Source organism: Symphalangus syndactylus, chromosome 2, assembly GCF_028878055.3.
Source record: "Symphalangus syndactylus isolate Jambi chromosome 2, NHGRI_mSymSyn1-v2.1_pri, whole genome shotgun sequence".
Classification (NCBI taxonomy): Eukaryota; Metazoa; Chordata; class Mammalia; order Primates; family Hylobatidae; genus Symphalangus; species Symphalangus syndactylus.
Window position 1 is genome coordinate 102,860,163 of NC_072424.2, and position 23,940 is coordinate 102,884,102.

Sequence of the window (23,940 nt, forward strand, 5' to 3'; positions counted from 1 at the left end):
ATGGATAGCCCAATTTAATACATGACATAGTATTATGAAGAGATTCTACTTGTGCTTAGAAATCAAAATTTTTATTTATAATTGTATTTTGGCAGGTAATCAGGATGAACATTAAAATTTTTTTCCTCATGATCAAGATACTTACAAGTATGATTTTTATAGTAAGATAAAAATATACAAACATATCTAGAATTAATTTATAGAATATTTTTATGAAAACATAACCCACCACATTAAGAGCAACTTTACTTAGCCATTTTTATTTGAATCTTATTATTCCTTTTTTTTTTTTTACATATTTTTTTGTTTTTTTGAGATGGAGTCCCGCTCTTGTCACCCAGGATGGAGTGCAATGGTGCTATCTCGGCTCACTGCAATCTTCGCCTCCCGGGCTCAAGAGATTCTCGTGCATCAGTCTCCCGAGTAGCTGGGATTACAGGTGCCCACCACCAAGCCCGGCTAATTTTTGTACTTTTAGTGGGGACGAGGTTTCACCACGTTGACCAGGCTGATCTCGAACTCCTAATCTCAGGTGATCCGCCCGCCTCAGCCTCCCAAAGTGTTGGATTACAGGTGTGAGCCACTGCCTCATTGCTTCTTAATGCAAAGTATTTTTCAGTCACTTATGAAACACCATTTTTTATCTTAACAATGAGTTTTCTGCTTAATGCAAATTCTTAGCCTATGGAAAATATGTGCTAATTTTCAAATGTCTTCTTTAGTTATCTTAATTATCACAAAAATAAATCTAGTTTGTAGACTTAGTCATTACAAAACCAACTCTAGTTCGTAATAGTTTTAATATTAAATTTAAAGCAAGTAGGCAAACTAAATTTTGTTGGAGGTATCAGAATATTTGTTCAATGTCATGCAAAAATTCATTTTACACTGTTTATACCACAGATTAGATACTAAAGTCTGAGTTAAGAAGAAAAGTTTCTAAGTCAAAAATTAAAAGTGATGGGATGTATCTCAAAATAATAAGAGCTATCTATGACAAACCTACAGCCAATATCATACTGAATGGGCAAAAACTAGAAGCATTCCCTTTGAAAGCTGGCACAAGACAGGGATGCCGTCTCTCACCACTCCTATTCAACATAGTGTTGGAAGTTCTGGCCAGGGCAATCAGGCAGGAGAAGGAAATAAAGGGTATTCAATTAGGAAAAGAGGAAGTCAAACTGTCCTTGTTTGCAGATGACATGATTGTATATCTAGAAAACCCCATTGTCTCAGCCCAAAATCTCCTCAAGCTGATAAGCAACTGCAGCAAAGTCTCAGGATACAAAATCAATGTACAAAAATCACAAGCATTCTTGTACACCAATCACAGACAAACAGCCAAATCATGAGTGAACTCCCATTCACAATTGCTTCAAAGAGAATAAAATACCTAGGAATCCAACTTACAAGGGATGTGAAGGACCTCTTCAAGGAGAACTACAGACCACTGCTCAGTGAAATAAAAGAGGATACAAACAAATGGAAGAACATTCCATGCTCTTGGGTTGGAAGAATCAATATTGTGAAAATGGCCATACTGCCCAAGGTAATTTATAGATTCAATGCCATCCCCATCAAGCTACCAATGACTTTCTTCACAGAATTGGAAAAAACTACTTTAAAGTTCATATGGAACCAAAAAAGAGCCCACATCACCAAGTCAATCCCAAGCCAAAAGAACAAAGCTGGAGGCATCACGCTACGTGACTTCAAACTGTACTACAAGGCTACAGTAACCGAAACAGCATGGTACTGGTACCAAAACAGAGACATAGATCAATGGAACAGAACAGAGCCCTCAGAAATAATGTCACATATCTACAACTATCTGATCTTTGACAAACCTGACGAAAACAAGCAATGGGGAAAGGATTCCCTATTTAATAAATGGTGCTGGGAAAACTGGCTAGCCATATGGAGAAAGCTGAAACTGGATCCCTTCCTAACACCTTATACAAAAATTAATTCAAGATGGATTGAAGACTTACATGTTAGACCTAAAACCATTAAAACCCTACAAGAAAACCTAGGCAATACCATTTAGGACATAGGCATGGGCAAGGACTTCATGTCTAAAACATCAAAAGCAATGGCAACAAAAGCCAAAATTGACTAATGGGATCTAATTAAACTAAAGAGCTTCTGCACAGCAAAAGAAAGTTCCATCAGAGTGAACAGGCAGCCTACAAAATGGGAGAAAATTTTTGCAACCTACTCATCTGACAAAGGGCTAATACCCAGAATCTACAATGAACTCAAACAAATTTACAAGAAAAAAACAACCCCATCAAAATGTGGGCGAAGGACATGAACAGACACTTCTCAAAAGAAGACATTTATGCAGCCAAAAAACACATGCAAAAATGCTCATCATCACTGGCCATCAGAGAAATGCAAATCAAAACCACAATGAGATACCATCTCACACCAGTTAGAATGACGATCATTAAAAAGTCAGGAAACAACAGGTGCTGGAGAGGATGTGGAGAAATAGGAACACTTTTACACTGTTGGTGAGACTGTAAACTAGTTCAACCATTGTGGAAGTCAGTGTGGCGATTCCTCAGGGATCTAGAACTAGAAATACCATTTGACCTAGCCATCCCATTACTGGGTATATACCCAAAGGACTATAAATCATGCTACTATAAAGACACATGCACACGTATGTTTATTGCGGCACTATTCACAATAGCAAAGACTTGGAACCAACCCAAATGTCCAACAACGATAGACTGGATTAAGAAAATGTGGCACATATATACCATGGAATACTATGCAGCCATAAAAAATGATGAGTTCATGTCCTTTGTAGGGACATGGATGAAACCGGAAACCATCATTCTCAGTAAACTATCGCAAGGACAAAAAACCAAACACCGCATGTTCTCACTCATAGGTGGGAATTGAACAATGAGAACACATAGACACAGGAAGGGGAACATCACACTCTGGGGACTGTTGTGGCGTGGGGGGAGGGGGGAGGGACAGCATTAGGAGATATACCTAATGCTAAATGACAAGTTAATGGGTGCAGCACACCAACATGGCACATAGATACATATGTAACAAACCTGCACATTGTGCACATGTACCCTAAAACTTAAAGTATAATAATAATAATAATAAAAATAAATGAAGTTTGACAAGAAAAAAAAATTAAAAGTGAGATGCATGCTAAAAATAACAAACACAGGATTATACGTTATAAAAGCAAATAAACAGTTAATAAGCACTATCACACATACATACACTAAATTGTAATTTATTTTATTCTAAGGTCAACATATTCATTATTTCTAGATGACAGAAAGTTACTTTTATGTTTTTAAAAGAAATATCAAATGTGCATAGTCATTTCTGGATTCTGATATGCCATCTCTATACAAAGTACCTTTGTCCGGTGGTCTTTGTTTGTGGTGTTATCACAGTAATAATAACACTAACATGTACTGACATTTATTGCATTTCAGTCTCCTTTGTAGTTACTGTAAATATATTGTCTCATCCAAACTTCAGATGTGATACTAAGGTTCTGATTTTCAGTGTACCACTCAGATCATCACTGTTAAGTGATTTGATAAAACTTTTAAGGTTTTGCACAATAATTAAATAATTATAACATAACAGGATTGGTAGTATGTAAGTTACGTTTGTTGTCTCAATTCTCAAAAGAAAGTTGTAAACAAGAGGTGATTACCACCATTTCAAGATGCAGAACCAGTTTCAGAGAGTTTAAGTAATGACCAAAAAAGCAAGCAGAAAAAAAGTGAATTGTATTTATTCGTAATTTATTATAAATTTGGAATTAGAGGGATTTACTTGTCATGGTATTCCCATTTAGATATTTTATTCTCTTCAATCCTATAATAGAATGCTTTGGGCAAGAATGTATTGATTCAAAGAAAATTAATAATTTTCCCCTGTTCACATAAGATCAACACAAAAGCCATTTTTTTGGTCTCATATCTGTGGCTATGTAACTTGCAGTTGCTGAAATAAGAATCTGAAGTATTAATGTTGCATCTTGTAGGTATCCTGCAATTCCTTAGTACTTCATATATCACTACAAAAGCACATTCAGAGGCTGATGACTACTTTCAAATATTGCCCATTCAGGATAAAATAGCTTTCCCCTAACTACTGATAAACCATTTTTAACTCTCCAGATTGCTTGAAATCACTAAATCTGGAGCAGGGGTTATCATTGGCACTGTTTTTATGGTATGCCAAGCTCTAGACCTTAGTTGTTAGAAGCATGATTGTTTGATGGCACATACTTTGTAGGATATTAACTTGTATCCAATGCCCTGTTTTTATGACAACTAATGTTAGTACTTGCTTACTATCCTGAGATTAAATATAATGTGACTACCTATAATATTTTATTTTAAAAATCAATATGTTGTCTTAGTTATAAAATAGAAATAAGTGAAAATATCATAATGAAATAATGCATATTTTAACATATAAATACTCAGATATCATGACACTTTATGGTACCTAAAATGAAGAAGTAAAAGAAGAAATGAAGAAATAATGAAGCAGTCAAATTTGTGCATGCATTTAGATTTAAGAAACCTTGAAGTGAAATTTGAATGTTATCAATACCTATCCTTTATATTTAATATTTTAAAATGAGGACAAAATATGTGTATATATTATTTATATATATATTGCATGTCATCTATACTTGTATGTATATACACATACACATTTATGTGTGTGTATGTACACGTGTATATATATATAGTTAGGGTACTAGAAAATGTAGTGTACATTAAAACCATGCAAACATATTTTGGGCTTATATATAAAGTAGAATTAGGTTCTAAATATAACCAATCTCATCAATTTACACAGTAGTTATATAACTGAAAAATTCATTGTATATTAAAACTATGCAATCACGCCTGTAATCCCAGCACTTTAGGAGGCCAAAGCGGGCAGATCATGAGGTCAGGAGATCGACATCATCCTGGCTAACACGGTGAAACTCCTTCTCTATACTAAAAGTAAAAAATTAAAAAAAAAATTAGCTGGACGTGGTGGCAGTTGCCTGTAATCCCAGCTACTTGGGAGGCTGAGGCAGGAGAATGGCTTGAACCCAGAAGGCGGAGGTTGCAGTGAGCTGAGATCATACCACTGCACTCCAGCCTTGGCAGCAAAGTGAGACTCCATCTCAAAAAAAAAAAAAAAAAAAAAAAAAAAAAAAAAAAAAAGCCATGCAAATGTTATTTTGTGTTTATATATAAAATAGAGTTTGGTTCTAACTTAAGATATTTGAAACAGAGTTTTACCAATATGAATGTCTGATGCATTTAAAAATTACATGAGAAAAGCTTAATTCTGTATTGTGCAGGATATTCTAAGCATTGCAGGACATCCATAAATGCCAGCCCCACCATCTCTGTGACAACTAGACACTCCAACAACAACTAAATACTGAAGCGTCTCCTGGGGCATGAGAGCACCTGTTGAGAGCTCTGTTATAGATGATGAGGGCTTCTGCAAAGGATGAAATCCAGTGATCTATGTAAACAGGAAATTGAGTAAAAAGCTGCCCATTTTCCATGTGGGTCCTGATGGATACATTTTTGCTAAAGGATCTAAAGCTTTCTTAATGTAATTCATTAGTTTCCATTTTCATTTCCTTTCAGGTTTTAAGAGTTGCTTTCTCTTTCTACAGCAAACCACACATAGAATTAAAAACAGGGCACATATTTTGTTGTTGGCTCAGTCGGTAGGCAAATCGTAAAGTTTTGGGGAACTGTGAGAAAAGCTATATATCCAAATAGCTACTCAACATCTTCAACCGGATCTAATAGACTTCTCCAATGCAGTATGTTCTCTTCTTCCCAAAATGGTTCTTCTCATAGCTTCTCTGTCTCGGTAAATGGCCACTCCAGTCTTCCAGCTGCTCAGGTCAAGAACTTTAGGTTATCCCAGACTCTGCTTCTTTCATTTCCCACGTCCGGTGAGTCATTAAGTTTTGTAGATTGTGCCACTAAAATGTATTTAGAATCTGACCACATCTCAGTACCCACACAATCACTAACCTGGGGCAAGGCATCGTCTTTCTCTCTCCAGGATTTTTATGTACCTCCTAACTGGTATCTCATTCTTCACAACGTTCTTAACCCAACAGCTAGAATGATGCCGTTAAACATAACGCAAATTACATCACTCTGCTCAAAATTGTCTGTGGTTCCTACTTCACACAGAGCAAAAGTTAGTCCTTTGATGACCATAGAACCCGTCACCCTCTGGACATGTCCCCACTCTGTGACTCCTCTAGTCTCATCTTTCCTTCCTTCACCCTGCTACAGTCAAATTTCACTACTGGCTATGCTTTGAAACAGCAGGTATTCTCCCTTCTCAGGGTCTCAGACTTGCCTTGTCCCTCTGTCTGGAATATTCTTGCCACAGATGTGTGCACTGCCAGCTTTCTCACTTCTTACATGTTTTTGAGGAAAATTCAGCTTCTCAGTAAAACTTCCCTTGGTCACCTTATCTATAATTTCAAACCACCATTCCCTACCTCAGTAGGTACTATCCCCTCCCATATGCCTTATTTTTTCTCCATAGTATTATATTACTTATCACTACTTAAAATAATGAACATATTTTGCAGCCATGAGAGCAGAGATTTGATCTGTTTTATTCTCTGAGTTACCTCTCGTATTTAGAGCTGCTGCCAGGCTTTGGATAGCACTAAATAATAGATAATGGCTGAATAAATAAATGAATATACTTTTTCATTCTACCTTATATGGACTTTTAATGAGAATTTGTTGTGTGCCCTGTAGGATGTGGTTCTTTTTCTTGTGGAACTTGCAGAAGGGGAGACATAGTCTTAGACTGACAATGATAAGCACTATTGCACTTAAGTGGAACGTTGCAGGGAGTATTATACGAGGGTTCATGGCGAAAGGACTCAACACCATCTTGAGGAATCCAAGGGAGCTAGGTTGTGGAGGATTGTTGGATGGATTATGGCATGATGAAAGGTATCCAGAAGAGGGAGATTACAATTAAAACTGCAAAGGCACGGAGCCAGAAGTGTTTGATGTCTCTGGGAGCCACAGGCACTTTGTGGTTAACTTAGCGTAAGGTTTATGCAAGAAAGTGGTGAGAGGTGGGGCTGGAGAAGCTAACAAGAGCTGGGACTTTGCAAACAACATTAAGATAGTTGGGTTTTATCCTCCAGGCTATAGGGGCCATTGAAAAATAAAAGCAGGAGAGTAGTGGTATCAGATTTATATTTTAGGTTGGCTGCTTGTTGATTTTATGGTGCTAACTGTGGACATCTGAAAGAAAATAATGACAATATGAACTAGGCTAGTTGTCAAAGGGCTGGAGGAGAAAGAACTAGATAAATATTATGGGGCTAAAACTATCTGACCTTGATGGAAAGTTGAATGTGGGAAGTAAAAACAGGATAACCACCAAATATTTAGTATTGGTATCTAAATGGATGGTGAGACCATAAACTAAAATAAAATAATGGAGACAGAGTTAGATTTATTAATTTTTTGTTGCAGTGGTGAGCCATGAAATGATGATGAGTTTGGTTTTGTTTACTTGACTTTGAAATGGCTGTGAGGGATATAGGTGTATCTGACTAGCAAACAGTTACTATGTGAAACAGAAGCTCAGGAGCCAGGTCCTCAGTAGAAATAAAGATCCACCTTTGTTGGAATAAAGTTGAAACCATTTGAATGTGGAAGTGATCACCCAAGAGGCAAATGCAAAGTGGTGAGTCCTGGATGGAATTAAGGGCTTGGTGAAGGAACAGGAACCTCAGAGAGGAGAGGAGAAGCTGGAAAAAAGATGTCACTGAAGCAAGAGTGTATCAAAGGTCAGGAAGGAGGTACTGAGCGACTGATTAAATGACACAGAGCTACAATAAGATAAAAATTTAAAACATGTTCGTTATATTTGGCAGATGGGGGTCATGGATAATATTCATGTGTTTTTTTAAAAAGTATTTATCAAGAACATGCTGTGTGTTGGTACTGTGCACAGCTCTTTAATGAGATAATGGAAAAGAAGTACATGATCTGGGCCCCTGTAAATTTTATAGACTGGAAGAGTAGAGAGTCTGAATGGAGGGATACAGATAATTAAAGAGTTTTAAAATGTAGAGTGAGGAATGCTGCAACAGGGCTAGTGCAGGGTGCTTCTCAATTAGTAGATACAATGCCATAAATATGCTGTATTTAGAATTCTCTCCCTACCTTTAAGTCCCCTTAACTGGAGAACTGCTACTGGTCCTTCGTTTCTTAGATCAAATGTCATTTTCTTAGAGAAACCTCCTCTGACCCTTACACCAGATCAAGCTCGTCTATTAAGTACTGTCTTCATACTTCCTACTTTCCCTTCACAGCATTTGGCATAGCTTATGAATATATATTTGTTAGTATAATTGATTACTCTCTGTCTACACCTATAAGCTCCTTAAGGGCAGGAGCCATGTCAGACTTTATCAGTGAGAAAATATTTTTTCATGCATTTGGCATAGCTTATGCATATATATTTGTTTATACAATTGGTTAATGTCTGTATACATGTATAAGCTCTTTAAAGGCAGGAGCCCTGTCAGGTTTTATCAGTGAACAAAGTAATTATTTGTTGAATGAATAAATGAATGAAAGACAGCTAGATGTTTCAAGAACATGGGATTGCAGTCAGCTTAGGAGGAATTGAGATGCAAGTAAGAACAGTGAGTAGAGTATTCTTTGGAAAAATTTGGTAAATATGAAAAGGTGAAGGTAATCATTGGGTAGAGGGCCAGGTGGAATGAAAGGAAGGATTTAGTAGGATGGGATGTATAATCATAGAGAGGAGACGTGAAGATGAAGCTGAAGGAAGGGAAAACTGGCATCTGAAGATTTCTGAGAACATGGGGCAGTGGGATCAAGGGAAGTGGTGTGGTAAAGAAGAAGGAAGAAAACTAGACTCATTTATTGTACACCTCTACCCTGAGGAATAAGATTTGGACAGTATACTGCACTTTAATGAATTCTTGTCATTATAAATTAATTATAAGACTTAACTTGAAACATGAAATTTTCTATAACAAAAAAAGAACTCAGTACATTGGAGACAATTAATGCTATCAGAGTGTTGGCCTTAAAAAGCTAACATTATAGCAAGAGACACCAAATAATTTTGAAATCAGCATCTTATTTATTTTTGCAACATAGTCTACTGTGATAGAAGCAACTGTTTCTTGTTCATTTGGAGTTTTACACCTGATAATTACCTCTAAATAGTAGTCTTTTACACCCAGTCCTTGATATTGTCTATTGACTCCCTGACATGGCAGTTGAGGATTCATTTTACTTACTTGAATTTAGCTGCATTCATATTGCTGCAAAGGATGTGATTTTATTCTTTTTTGTGGCTCAGTAATATTCCATGATCTATATATACCACATTTTCTTTATCCAATCCACTGTTGATGGGCACCTAGGTTGATTCATTTTGTTTGCTATTGTGAATAGTGCTACAATGAACATGCAAGTGCATCTTTTTCATGAACTATTTTCTTTTGGGTATATACCCAGTGATAGGACCCCTGGCTCCAACTGTAGTTCTAAGTTCTTTGAGAAATCTCCAAACTGCTTTCCACAGTGACTGAACTAATCCACATTCCCAGCAATAGTGTATAAGCATTCCCTTTTCTCTGCAGCCTCACCAGCATCTGTTGTTTTTTGACTTTTCAATAATACCCATTCTGACTGGTGTGAAATCTCAGGGGATTTTTTTTATTTCAATAGTTTTTGGAGTACAGTTGGTTTTTGGTTACATGGGTAAATTCTTTAGTGGTGATTTCTGAGATTATAGTGCACCCATTATCCGAGCAGTGTACACTGTACCCAGTATGCTATGCCTCATCCCTTTCCCACTGTTACCCCCTATTCCTAGTTCCCAAACTTCATGAGATCATCTTTATACCTTTGCATCCCCATAGCTTAGCTCCCACTTATAATTGAGACCATACGACATTTGGTTTTCCATTCCTGAGTTACTGCACTTATAGTAATGGCCTCCAGCTCCATCCAAGTTTCTGCAAAAGACATTATTTCATTTCTTTTATGCTCTTGAGTAGTATTCCATGGTGTATATATAGCATGTTTTCTTTATCCACTCATTGATTGGTGGGTGCTTAGATTGGTTCCACATCTTTGCAGTTGTGAATTGTGTTGCTATAAACGTGTGTGCACATGTATTTTTCATATAATGATGTCTGTTCTTTTGGATAGATACTCAGCAGCAGGATTGCTGGATCCAATGATAGCTTTACTTTTAGTTCTTCGAGGAATCTATTTTCTATAGTGATTGTACTAACTTGCAGTTCCACAAACATAAAAGTGTTTTCTTTTCACCACATTCACACCAACATCTATTGTTTTTTGACTTTTTAATTATGGCCATTCTTGTAGGAGTAAGGTGGTATCTCATTGTGTTTTTAATTTGCATTTCCCTGATAATTAGTGATGCTGAGCATTTTTTCATATGTTTGTTGACTGTTGGTATATCTTCTTTTGAGAAACATCTATTCATGTCCTTTGTCCACTTTTTTATGGGATTTGTTTGAGTTTCAGGAAATTCTTTTTAAAGCTTTCCTTGTAACTTTTGTTTCTAATTAATTCTTCCAGGTATCAAAAGTCATTGAAGGAAATACGTACATAAAAATACTTTTAAAAATAAATTAGAGGTTAGGATTTTATCTAGAGTAAAATATTTGTTGGGGGCAGTAATACATAACAGTCAATTTAATTATCAAATGCTGCTTAAACAATAAAGTAAGCCTTCATTTCTTGGTGAAACTGGAGACAAATACTTGTGGGCAGATGTATACTGATTTAGTCATAAAACATTGTAGGTTTAGCAGTTCATTTATTGTTATTCTTCTACCTTATGATTAGGTAGAACCTTGTTTGAAAATAAAAGGCCACAATCCAGTTCTATTTTTTTAGGTACTTTGTGGGCATTTTATTGAACTAAATGTAAACAACTTGAGGAGGACAGGTACTATTTTCTTCATGCAGATGGTTCCCAAGTTAGGATGGTCTGACATGATTTCGACTTTTCTTATCATTTTTCAACTTTTCCATGATGTGAAAGTAACATGCATTTGGTAGAAACCATACTTCGAATTTTGAATTTTGATCTTTTCCCAGGCTCACAGTAAGCTGGGCAGTGGCAGCGAGCTGTGCAGCTGGCAGTCACGCCCGCCGTCATGAGGGTGAACAACCTATACTCACAGTGGACTGGGTGGCCAGCATTTTTTGCATATTGTGTTTTGTTTTTTTCACATCCCATGTCTACAAATTGCCCATTTTCAAGCTATATTTTCAGCTTGGAGCATCTGCCTACACACACACACACACACACACACACACACACATATATATATATATATATAAATCTCTTATTGCAGGTTCTAATCCATCCTGTGAAGAATATCGTAGTCATAAAAATGGCTCCTTGTGTCATTTCCATCTACTACAATGTGGACTTAATATCAAACTCTTATAAGGGAATATCTAGCTTATTCTGAACATTTCATCTTATGACCTTAAGAATAGAAAGATATAAGTAATGCTTGGTGCCTAAATATTCAATTCCTTAAATGTCAGTCATCCTTATTTGTTACAGATAGAAGAAACTATGAGTACTAACAAATCAAATGTCATTCGTGGTTTATGAGTGGTCAATTTTATCTAATGGATTAGGATTACCTAGTCTTTCTCCATCTTTTAAGTAAAAAGATAATTTTGATACTAAATTTTAGCCACTTGAGCAATTAGTTTATTTTTTAGCAGAACTAAACTGATGAATATTTTTGGAGCTATAATGAAAAATAAAAACAGCTTCATTGAGAACAAAATGAACTTTCTGTAAATATAATTTAAACCTATGTTTTAAGGCTTTATGTTTTCAAAGATGACACTGTTAAAGTGAGACATAAAGGTGTACTTGGGGAATTCATTAGCATAAGAAATGTATTATCCCCTAGTGGTATGAGTTTAAAATTACAAGTTGCTTAGCAAATGTGAAAAATAATGTCTCCTGTTGCAGATTGCATTTTGCTAGTTTCTCTGTTAGTGTCAAATAATAACTTGCATTTTGTTAATTTCTCTGTTAGTTTCAAATAAAATATTCATATATAATCAAGATATATTCATAATAATATTAAAGGCAGCACTGTGTACTTGACAGCTGGTAAATGATGAAACAATTTTTTCCATGATTATGTGTATAAAATACTCAAATTAATCTATGGAGCCATATAATCCCAAAATGTACAAGGCTACTATAGAGCTTACAATTTTACCACTTCCTGTACAGAAATATTATTTGACTAACAGTATTTTAGTTGCCTGCTGCGTTTGGAATATAATAATACTAATAAGGAAAGACTGTTAAAAGAGAAAGCCTAGAAATTGCAAATGTAATTATTTAAATGAAATAATAAATAGGCCACATGAAGATTTTAGAACCCAATGAAGCAATATTACAAACAGATATAAAATTACAGTGAAAATTATATGTGAAATATGAGGCAAAACTTATTAGAACAAGTTTTTCTGTCAGGAAAAGTGATGCCATTTGAAGGAAGAATGGCACAGAATGGCAAAAACAAGAAGACATAGATATACCTTGTGGAGGGAGAGCTGACATGTTTGTCTGACTGGTTGGCAAATAGTATGATTGATCTTCTGGTGTTACCTTTTAAGTTCATAATAAGAGGCTACTTAGCATAATAAAGAAACAGACATGAATTCAAAATCTCTCACTCACGAGGATTATCACTCAGGCAGATTACTTTTCTGACCTCTGGTTATGAAAAAGATGCCAATCTCATGGTGCGGTTGTAAGGCTTAAAAGTGCTAATCTGTGTACAATGCTTGGCACATAATAGGCTCTACGCAAAAATTAGTGCTCTTTCCTTGGTAGATCACCCACGACACTGCTATCAGTGTCAAATCAGGAAATTTGTTAAGTCGTATTATCTCCACTTTAAGATCAAACACAATATATAGTCAAAAAGTTGAGTGTACGGTGCTTTGGGTTTTCAGCAGTTGTCTTCAAACATGTCCTAGTGCTCATGTGGTTTAAATAAGGATCAGAAATGATTCAGAGGTCCAGTAGGGCTGTTGGCCTGTGGTATTCCTAATGCCATTTACTGTGCTAAATGGATGTGGCTACAGTAACCATTGATAAACATGAACAACAGAGGGTAAGTGCTGGACTAGGGGCTGACTTACAGAAAGCTAAAGGGCTTAAGCTTCAAAGACCTTCACCTGCACAGGCCCCTTCTTAGGCCTTGTATCTAATTTGTATTTGTAAGTTGGATTATTTTGCTCCAAGAAGGCTTCTCAAATTAAACAATTTACAGGCCTTGGAAAATCCGATTCACTGCTACTGGTCTGTCATGTAAAAGGAGAAAAAATCACTATGACTAAAAAAGTTAGATAAGGCAACCCATAGCAAGAAACATGAGTTTTGCTTTTCTTGCCCAAATCGTGATTTGTTGGTAACCCTTGACCCTAAGTGCTTATATGCCCTTGACCACACTCTTGCCTATCTAGGAAAGCACTCTCTAGTCCAGCATCAGCCTAAGAATTGCCCATATGTAGAAGTAAGAAAGGGGACTGCCTGGCAGTCCAGGAACTTGCAGTTAAATTACCCAGGTATTTGACTTCTGGCATTTTTAGGTGGGTAAAGGGGAATAAGTAGATGGAAAACAACTTTATATTGACCTGACTCCATATGTGCCAAAACGAGTTGGGCACTGTGTATAGGTTATCACATTTTACACTGGTTGGTAAGGAATATTATCTAACTTGACGCTTGGGAGAGGTAAAGTAACTGCTTTTTAAACAGCTAGTGGAGCTAGAATTCAAACACAGGGCTTTGTGAAGTCAAAGCTCATGTTCTTTCCAACCTCCCTGTAAGGCTGAAGCTTACCTGCCAAGTGTCAGTCAGCCACTGGAAAGGAATGGACATTTCACCTCCCAGTTCACCTAATGATTTTGAATACATAAAGTCCTGCCAGCCAATTGACAAACTTTTCTTTCTTGGTTCCTTCATTTCCCCATGTATGAAGTGCCCGCCTGTAATATGCTGTGTTCCACTTAATTATTACTTCTTCAAAATGATCACGGTCACCAAGAAACTCTCCAGTTAGGTAGGTAGGTAGACAGAAAGATAGATGATAGATAGATAGATAGATAGATAGATAGATAGATAGATAGATAATAGATAGATAGATAGATAGATAGATAGATAGATAGATAGATAGATGTGGGAGGAAGGGGGAGAGAGAGGTGTTATCTTTTAAGTGAAACTTTTATGATTACTATGATTAATGGCCGTTATTAGTTTACAAGCAGCCTCATGAGTTCTTTTGAAATTCTTATTGTTCCTTTAAATTGCAGTTTTATATTTTAGTTATTTAATCCCTAAAACTGAAATACTGCACATAATTTGGAGTTAGGAACTTCAAAAACTTTTTATTCCTAAAAGCTATACAACAAGGTTTTATTTTAAAGTAAAGAAAAATTTTCATCTCTCAACCTTTTCATTTCTCTTTTCACAGAACTCTTCTCGCTTTCCTGGATGATTTTATCCCACCTCCATAATCATTGACCAGTTTTTTTAATGCAGTTATAACTACACTACTTCAGACATTCAAATAAATACACTGTAGTAGGGGAAGGAAAGGATAATTTTAAAGGAAATATGCAAAGTTGTGGCTTATGGCTAAGGCTTGACTGACAAGAGTCAAACAACTACTGAAGGATTTGACACACTTGTTAATTGTAAAACTCCCAGTTGCATTAAAATATTCACTGACAGTCTAGTCCCGAAACAACACAATGAATAGAAGCCTCCACTAATCAAAATGGTATCGGGAGCATTTTCAATAAAATTTCTAAGCAAAGAACTCACATATGAATGAATAAAGATGTGACTTGAGCAAGTACCTACTCCAAGTGCAAGCTTGTCCAACCTGTGGGCCGCTTGCTGCCCAGGACAGCTTTGAATGCAGCCCAACACAAATTTGTAAACTTTATTAAAACATTATGAGATAGTTTTTGCAATTTTTTTTTTTGCTCATCAGCTATCATTAGTGTTAGTGTATTTTATGTGTGGCCCAAGACAATTCTTCTTCTTCTAGTGTGGTCAAAAGATTGGACACCCCTGCCGTAGTGAAATAGACTATTTTTAGGCGGTCTCATTTTAGTAACAGGAGAACTGGGCAATTGTATTAGTCCATTATCATACTGCTATGAAGAAATACCTGAGACTGGGTAATTTATGAAGAAAAGAGTTTTAATTGACTCATGATTCTGCATGCCTGGGGAGGCCTCAGGAAACTTACAATCATGGCAGAAGGCACATCTTCACAGGGTGGCAGGAGAGAGAATGAATGCAAGCAGGGGAAATGCCAGATGCTTACAAAACTATCAGAACTTCTGAGACTCACTCATTATCACAAGGGCAGCATGAAGGAAACTGCCCCCATGATCCAATTCCCTCCACTTGACCCTGCCCTTGACATGTGGGGATTGTTACAATTCAAGGTGAGATTTAGATGGGAATACAGAGCCAAACCATATCAGCAATGTAACCAAAATATAATGTATTTTGATTAAATAATGTTAAGTTAAACTGTGTTGTCTTTTATGATTATTCATGCAACAAAGTATGCACAAATATGGCTCTAATTTATATACAGTATCTTTCCATGAGGATTCTGAGTTGAGTTTCCAATTTTATCTCAAAGAGTAAAGTCTTGATTATAACATGGTCTCAGTGCTTGAGGCGGTGACTACCACACTGTATGTTATATATGGTGTATGTATATATACCATACCACCACTGTATGGTATATATGGTATACATATATATGTATATATGGTGAACTAGCCAAAAATGAAATCCTTGTTACATGATGGGTGAAGCTGTGTTTACATGTAACTTGACTGCAACAATAGAGGAAGGTGCTTAGTTGCACAGATGGTATTGTACAAACAGTTGTACAAACAACACATTTATAAATAATATTAGAGCTGAAAACTAAAATGGTATTGCAAATACATTTATATCTGCTATAATTTCCTTCAACAAAGAGACCTCTGGTTTTTGGTATTTATTCACAAAAACTTTTATGGAATCCTTTCTTTTAAGGAATACTCCTTATCTCTGCTTATTCCCCCAAGTTGGCTCATTCTTGCTGATCATAGCATAAACAAAATATACTTTCAAAGCATTTTAAATTGCCTCCTAACCATTTAATTAGGTGTATGTCTGGAAAGATAAATGTGTCTTCCTTGGAATGTGTTTGCTTTTATATTGGTCAAGATAAGCCAACAGCTTGAGTACCTGAAATATTATCAAGCTTTGCACACATGGAAGTATTTGGTAAAAGGATAATCTTGGAGGGTATGATTATAAGCAAATTCACAGCCTCAGGAGTGCTATGGGAGACTTTTATTTTGGTGAAACTGGTAAGTGTTGTTTCATAAAATATGTGATTTTACTTTTTAAAAACTCGAGTAACTCTTTCCTTCTCTTTCCCTCTCTTGCTGATACAGATCCACATCCAGCGAACTGAAGGATGTGACCATATGACCTGCTCACAATGTAACACTAATTTTTGTTACCGATGTGGTGAGAGATACCGCCAGCTCCGATTTTTTGGAGACCACACATCAAACCTCAGTATATTTGGATGCAAATATCGCTACCTCCCAGAGAGACCTCATTTAAGGAGATTGGTGCGAGGGTCAGTCTGTGGTGAGTGTCTGACATGCTTATGGGTATCTTCCCTGGGAATTAAGTAGTGAAAATAGAACTTGGAAATGTGCAGCCATGGTAATTCAGAGCACCTGCCATGTGCCCATTATTCAAAGGAGGATATTCTCTCACCCTTTAAGATTAAAATTTAAAACTTAAATTTTCTTACCAGGACACTACTTATATGAGCAAGTAGATTTTGTTTGAAAAAGCAACTTATTAATCACATGCAGAAATCTGAAGTTATTTGCCTCTTAAATGTCTGAAACCCTGTCGTAAGCCGCTTAACAAGAGGGGCAGTGTCATGTATATTTTTGTAATGGACAATATCCAGCAGCAGGTCGTACACATATCCTCCACGCATTCGTGGAGGACATGCAATACAGTACAGCATGGAGTGTGGCCTAGGAAGGCAGGGGAAAAAGTCTACCTTTTAGAGCCCTGTAATAGAGTTCCATTATATCCGTATAAGTGATAAGTCGTATATATTTTTCATTGTTTTAATTATTAATAGGTAACAGTTAATAAGTATCAAATGCCCTCAGTGCATACAACCCCAAGTTTAATTATCCAATTGAAAATGCTTTTGTGGATTTGACTTTTTACCCCCCTTCCTCAATAACACATAGTAGCCTCATACACAACCCCTTCCCACACTGTACACAAGTATGCAAATAGAAACACAGACACCTGCCCATAAACAAATCACCCTGACCAAATGCCACTGCCTTGGGGTAATACAGGGTTCTTTGACGGAATATTTATTCTTCTGCTCCTCTGGAATGTATTCCATTCCCTGCTGCTCTGTAATGTAACCATGTGAGATTTCTTCCCCTTTTTCATCACGTGGATGTCTGTTAGAATTCCTTTTCTGGCCGTGTTTCTCATTTGTAGGCAATACCTTTTATCATCTTCCACATTTCCATTTTCCTTCCTACTTTTGCCTAGTTACTTTATGAAAATCTTTATATTTCTCCATAGCCCTTGGTCACTTCATGACTGTTGTGAACTATTTTCCTCCTTAGAAGCATATGATACCTGATCAGAACAAAGCTGATGTTAGTGATAGATTTCTATCAGGTAAAAGATAGAACATATATACGCAAATGCACTTTCACATATGGAAACCAATGCCGTCGTTTTCTAAAATCTATGTGACCTCTATAAAAATATTCTTCCTGAGGCTAATGGAACATAATTTTCCACAGCCAATAGCATTCAATAGTCAAGACTGCTTTTAATGATTTTCCAGTGTGTGCTGCTTCTTAATTTGCAAATATGGTGGATGTTATAATTATATAACCAATATATATGTATTAGTTAAACAGATATTGGAGGGATAACTAGGGAATCTAACCTTAACCTCTAATACCATGAGAAAATCAATTGCAAATTGAGTTTTGAGATAGAAGCTATTTGCAAATCTGTATCTGCAGATAGCAACATGAAAACACAAAATCACTGTATTTTCTGCATTGTTATTTTGTTTTCTTCTTCAGTGCCACCTTTAATTTTGTCGTGGCAGCGTGTTTCCATCCATTCTTTATTTTAACTAGAGAAGACATTTATTTGGCCCATGGTTCTGGAGGCTGAGCAGTCCAAGATGGAGTGGCTGCATCTGGTGAGGGCCTTTGTGCTGCATCATAGATGGCAGAAGGGCCAGCAAGCCCATGAAACAGAGAAAATGGGAGCCGAACTTACCCTTTTGTCAGGAACCCACTCCTTTGATAACTGCACATTCCTATGATAGTGGTATTAATCCAGTCATAAGGGCTCTGCTCTCAAGACCTAATCACCTCTTAAAGGCCCAACCTCCCAACCTCCTTTTTGGCCTGTCTTTTGTGGGTGCAGGTGCATGTGTGCACATAAAATCACATCAGGTTAAACCTGTTAAAGTAGGGAGCAGCTGGCTTTAAGATAAACTCTCTCATCCACACTTATTTTCCCCACCCCAAGCACAGCTGCCTCTTAACTGCTGTTGCTCCATAACTCCAAGTGAAGTGGTCCTCCCTCCCCCATCTCCACAAAAAGCAGGAAAAGTAATGTTGTAATATACGAAGTTACTTACTCCCTGCCATTTCAGAGAGAAGATGGAGTATAGGAAAGCCCTCCCACCCACTGTCCTTGTGTGATGTAATACAGCTTGCTCCCTCAGTCTTGGAATACAGCCTCATGTGGTCCTTGGCCAGAGGCAGAGAAAGGGCCTTCATCTCTCTCACAGCTGAAGGGTGGGAAACATGGTCTTCATTCCGTGTAACCACGTGCTCAGCTAGAGATCAGAGGTTCTGCTCATACATTATAAAGGATAAGAGAGATTTGGGGATGATTAGCAGCCTCTGACATAGAGGCATCTCCCCCAGTGAGGCATGGGCAGATTATTAAAGGAATGGTACTGGGAATAAAAGTGGCTGAGGAGAAATTTTAAATTCTCATATTACTTCTTACAAAAATTCTAAGTTTTAAATCAAGTCATATAATTTTTAAGAATAGGTCTTCAACTGATTTCTAGATGGCAAATAATTTATATAAACGAAAACAATGGAGCCTTCTCCAAAAATGAATTCTCAATTAAAAAAAAAAAAAAAAAAGACAAGCCTGGAGCCAGAATTGAAGAAATACAAATAGCCAATACATATGTTTAAAAATATTCAGTGTTATTAGCTGTCAGAGAAATGTAAATTGGCAGTCTCAAAATGAGATACTTTGAGTATTAAGTATTAACTTGATAAAACATCTGCTAACTATTGATTAGCAAATGTTTTATCAAGTTAATACTTAATATTGGACTTTCATACTTAATTGAAAATTTTGTACAATTCTTTTGCAAAGAAATTTGATACTAATGTGAAGGACATTTTAAAACATGATAAATCCAGATAGACTGAAAATGGTTTATGTGCAAGTATAATTTAAAATAGGGAAAAGAAACAAAAAATTAAGTATAGGAATATTTAAATAAAATATGATATATGGATATGATAGCAATTGAAAATGATGTTTTAGAGCAATGTTACTAACCTAGGAATAAGAGATAGTATGCTTAGTCCCTTAAGACAGTTTCAAAAGTAGATGTAAACATGTTTTGAACATGGATTACATAATTGGAATAAGTTTATTTCCTGTCTCGTTCCTTGAATTCTGTGTGATATTTGAGAGGAAAAAGAAAATCCATGCTGTTACTTTTTAGTCATGTTTTATTACTATTAGGAAAATATACTGATAATTATTTAAAAAGGAAATATGAATGAACAGACTGAGCTATGTGCATAGGAGAAAAACACATTCTTTTAAAATGTATGTGCTTATATATTCTAAACTCTTAAGCATCACTTTAAGAGTGTACTAAATGTAATTGTTCAATGGGACTTATTACTTACTTGGATTCTGTCATTGGCAAAAAATATAAATAAAACCCATGTCTAGACATGGTGCTAATTGAATGGGGATCTTTTTAAATTAGATATTTAAAACAGTATTGTATACATGTTTGGTCATCTGGTTCCAAAGATCATTTCTTAAGAATAAAAAAGTAAATATGTTTTGACAAACTTCCAACAAATGGCTGTATTAGTTTCCTTTTTAATGTAATTGATTATTCTAAATTACTGTCCTTTAATTTATAGAATGATATTGCTGTTTCATTCTTAAATTGCCTTGTGAGTCTACTGCAGTTTCTCTCTTTCTCATCTCTTGTTGCATTTGAGTTGTGCAGCTCTGAAGCTGTGTCGCATGCCGTAAGGTTTAAAATACAATAACAACATGTATTTACTAGCCTCTTTTTTGTGGCTGTGTCTTTCAAATTTAGTGGGATTCTGATGTTGGACTCTGCTATGTATACTTATGGCTAGAGTTTATCATCACTGCTTAATGATTCATCTAGAAAAGAAAATACTGGCTGATACCACTTGACATCCTTACTAGCACTTTGCCTTTTTATTTTATAAGTGCTTCCTTTTTCAATTCGTTAAAATGATTCATTTGAGTGACTTTCAACGTACTGTATATTTATTCATAGTTTTCTCTAACATCTTGAAATGTCCCGTTTGTAGTTCAGTCTGTTAGGCGTTCATATTATTAGTTTTCTTTGGACCCAGGATGTAAATAAACCACTTCTTTAGATGTGGGCTTGGACAGAAGCCCTCTGTAGGACCTACCAGCTCTCCATGTTATGAGGTAACAAGATTTTCTCCTACCAGCTCAAAATGTGCCACTTCTTTCTTAATCTTTTAGCATTGCGAACATTGAAAATGGAAAGGATCTTAAGGAAAAGCACAAAGATGAACTGTCCTGGTAGAATACAGGAAGCCAGTTGCTTTGGAATGTTTTTGGTTAGAAAGGATAAGTGATTTATGTCTGACGCACGTGCTCAGGACTTTGGTGAAGTTACTAAACTTACATGTGTATATCTGTTCTATACCTAATCCTGATACATTTCTTAGATATATACAGCCTTAAGTGTAATCAGATTACTTAAAATATAATATACACTGTGGTATTTAAAAAGCATCACTGTAATTATTTGGCAGGTTAGTTTTAAGACTCCTTAAATAATTTTGCCTTTTGTTTTCCAGCTGGAAAATTATTCATTGCACCTCTAATTATGGTTTTGGGATTGGCACTAGGGGCCATAGCGGTTGTAATCGGTAAGAAACATTTCATGTATCTGAGATTAGAATTATCTGAGGGCCATAGAGAGAATATGAGTGTAAATGTAATAATATGAATCAGTTATTAAGTGGACATAATTTCTATTGTATGCCTGCTTTATATAGATTACCAGCATATCATTTAAAAGATCAGAGGAGCGTGTTTCCTGTAGGATATGTTAGTATGAATTTTTCAGTCTATGAATGCTGTGATTCATGTATCTTATAAAGCATTATTAACCCTTTTATAACACAAAGTTAATAGAATTAGTATCCTTCGGGAAAAAGGCAAGAGGAATAGAACCCAAATGTTCTACTTCTGAGTTCAGGTTGAAGCATCAAGGAAAAGAAGTTCTAGTGCACCTTGTGTGTTTTATTTGGTCCAGTAAAATATGCCATGGATACAAACAGATAATGTCAGTGTGTACAGGAACATATACCCAACATACACTTGAGCACTGACAAATAGAAAACCTTGCAGTGATTTGCACAGTTTTATTTATGCAAGTATATTAAAATATGTATTTTAAAGCAGTGGTTCTCAGACTCTAGCATGCTTTAGAATATCCTCAAGGGCTGGATAAAACACAGATTGCTGGTTTTGGTCCGCAGTTTCTGACTCAGTATATGGGAAAAGTCCATTGATTTTTATTTTTAAAAAGTTCCCAGGTGATGCTCATGCAGCTGGTTCAGGGACCATACTTTGAGAACTATTGCTTTAATAATTTTAAGCTAAATGCTATAGATAAAGGCTGCTTTGATCATTGTTCCATATATTAGATGTGGTTTTTTTGCTAAATAAAATGATTTTCGTATGTCAACTTGTGTTTAGCAAGTAATAAATGTGCAGGACAGATAGAATTATAAAGTATCTGACACTTAAGTTCTTGCAATGTGAGTTAGGACATTATGAAATAGATATTATTATCTGTATTATACAGTTGAGGAAATTAAGACTTACTAGAACCTCATAAGTGGTAGAACCAGGAATCAAACCCAACATTTGGCTCCACAGCCTGTGTTAAGTGATATGCTATACTGCCTGAAACAAGTGTGAGTATCATAGTGTGCAAATGATATGACTGGACAATGAAGAAGATTTAAACCAAAGTTTTGATATTTTGATAGAAATCATTGTTATTAAACTGGTATCACTGAGGGTGCTAAAGGGGAGAAAAGCTAAAGGGAAATATTAAAGAATGAAATATTGTAGAAGTAAATACATTTCATAGTGTAGATGCCTTCCTCTTTGTATGTTCATACATTGCAAATAAATAAACATAGACATTTTAAAATAGGAAAACCTAAATGCCTCTCATCCTAACTAACTTTAATTTTTTTTATCCCTAGGTTTATTTGTATTTCCTATCTATTGCCTTTGTAAAAAACAGAGAAAACGATCACGGACAGGTATGCACTGGTAACATGCAGATGATTTCATCCAGCTAAGCTGGTTGGAGTAGGAGCGATACCGAAGGGTACACCCATCTGTGAGTCACATCTTGAAAAACACTGAGAGGAACCTTCTACCATCTCATCTCCCAGTGATTCTCCGTGGGCCACAATGCCTCTAGCTATGGTGCACTCCCAACATGGTATCCTGTCCTTTCCCTAAACAAATTGCTGCTGCTTTTAAAAAATGGTCACTTTCATAAACTATAAACATCTATATCATAACTCTGACCTTTGTGGTTCTTGGAAGAAGATACTTTAAGAACCAGTTATCCTAAGAATTCTGAGCACGCCTCTTCTAAGAATTGCTTGGACTGTCTTTGAACTCTGCACCTCCTTCCAGGCCATCTTGTGAGACTTGGTGTGAATAGCTGAAGTCCTATCTGTACCAACAAGCAAGGCCACTTTTCAGAACATAAGAGTTCACTGAATGCACCTGTTATAATCTGTGGCCCCAGCAGTATAATTGTTCTATCTTTCAAATGTTATAATTGCTAAAGTCTCAATGTCCAAAAGGGAATGAGTGAAACTAAATTAATGAGAAGAATACTAAGTTACTGAAGTGTATATGTGTAGGAGTGTGAATGTGTGTGTATATAAATATGTATTAAAACTAGGCCCAATAACCCTGTATTTACCCAGTTCCATGCCGCTACACTAGTTTTCCACATTTTCATAGACCTGTTGAAAGATGCTGGTTCCTTTGTGGACGTAATTTGGCAGTGTATTAAATTAAAGTCAATGTACACAACAGGCGATTTCGATGCTGAACTTTTCTATTTCTTGCTCTTTCTTTTTCTCACACAAACACAGAAATTTGTGCAATGTCACCCCAAGGAGTATTAAGCTTTGTAAACTGACAAAACTGGCTGCTTTTAGGAAATTCTCAAGACCCAAATATTCAGTCTTTTTAAAATTCTTCTATTTTGGAAAACATGCTTCACTCTATAGATAGATCCTTCACATTGGGATTATTTAATCCCAAAAACAAGTTTGCTGTAGAGAACTGCTTAAGCCT

The 23,940-nt window shown here is 36.1% G+C and overlaps 1 protein-coding gene across 1 annotated transcript in view; it reads left to right on the plus strand.

Annotated features, from left to right (window-relative positions):
- Nucleotides 1-23,680, plus strand: part of RNF217 (ring finger protein 217) — a 127,659-nt gene extending 103,979 nt beyond the window's left edge. The window contains exons 4-6 of the mRNA XM_063621115.1: nt 16,623-16,824; nt 21,396-21,467; nt 22,821-23,680. Of these exons, the coding sequence (XP_063477185.1) occupies nt 16,623-16,824; nt 21,396-21,467; nt 22,821-22,894 (348 nt within the window). The 3' untranslated portion in view covers nt 22,895-23,680. The remainder of the gene's footprint in view (nt 1-16,622; nt 16,825-21,395; nt 21,468-22,820) is intronic.
- The last annotated feature ends 260 nt before the right edge of the window (nt 23,681-23,940 follow it).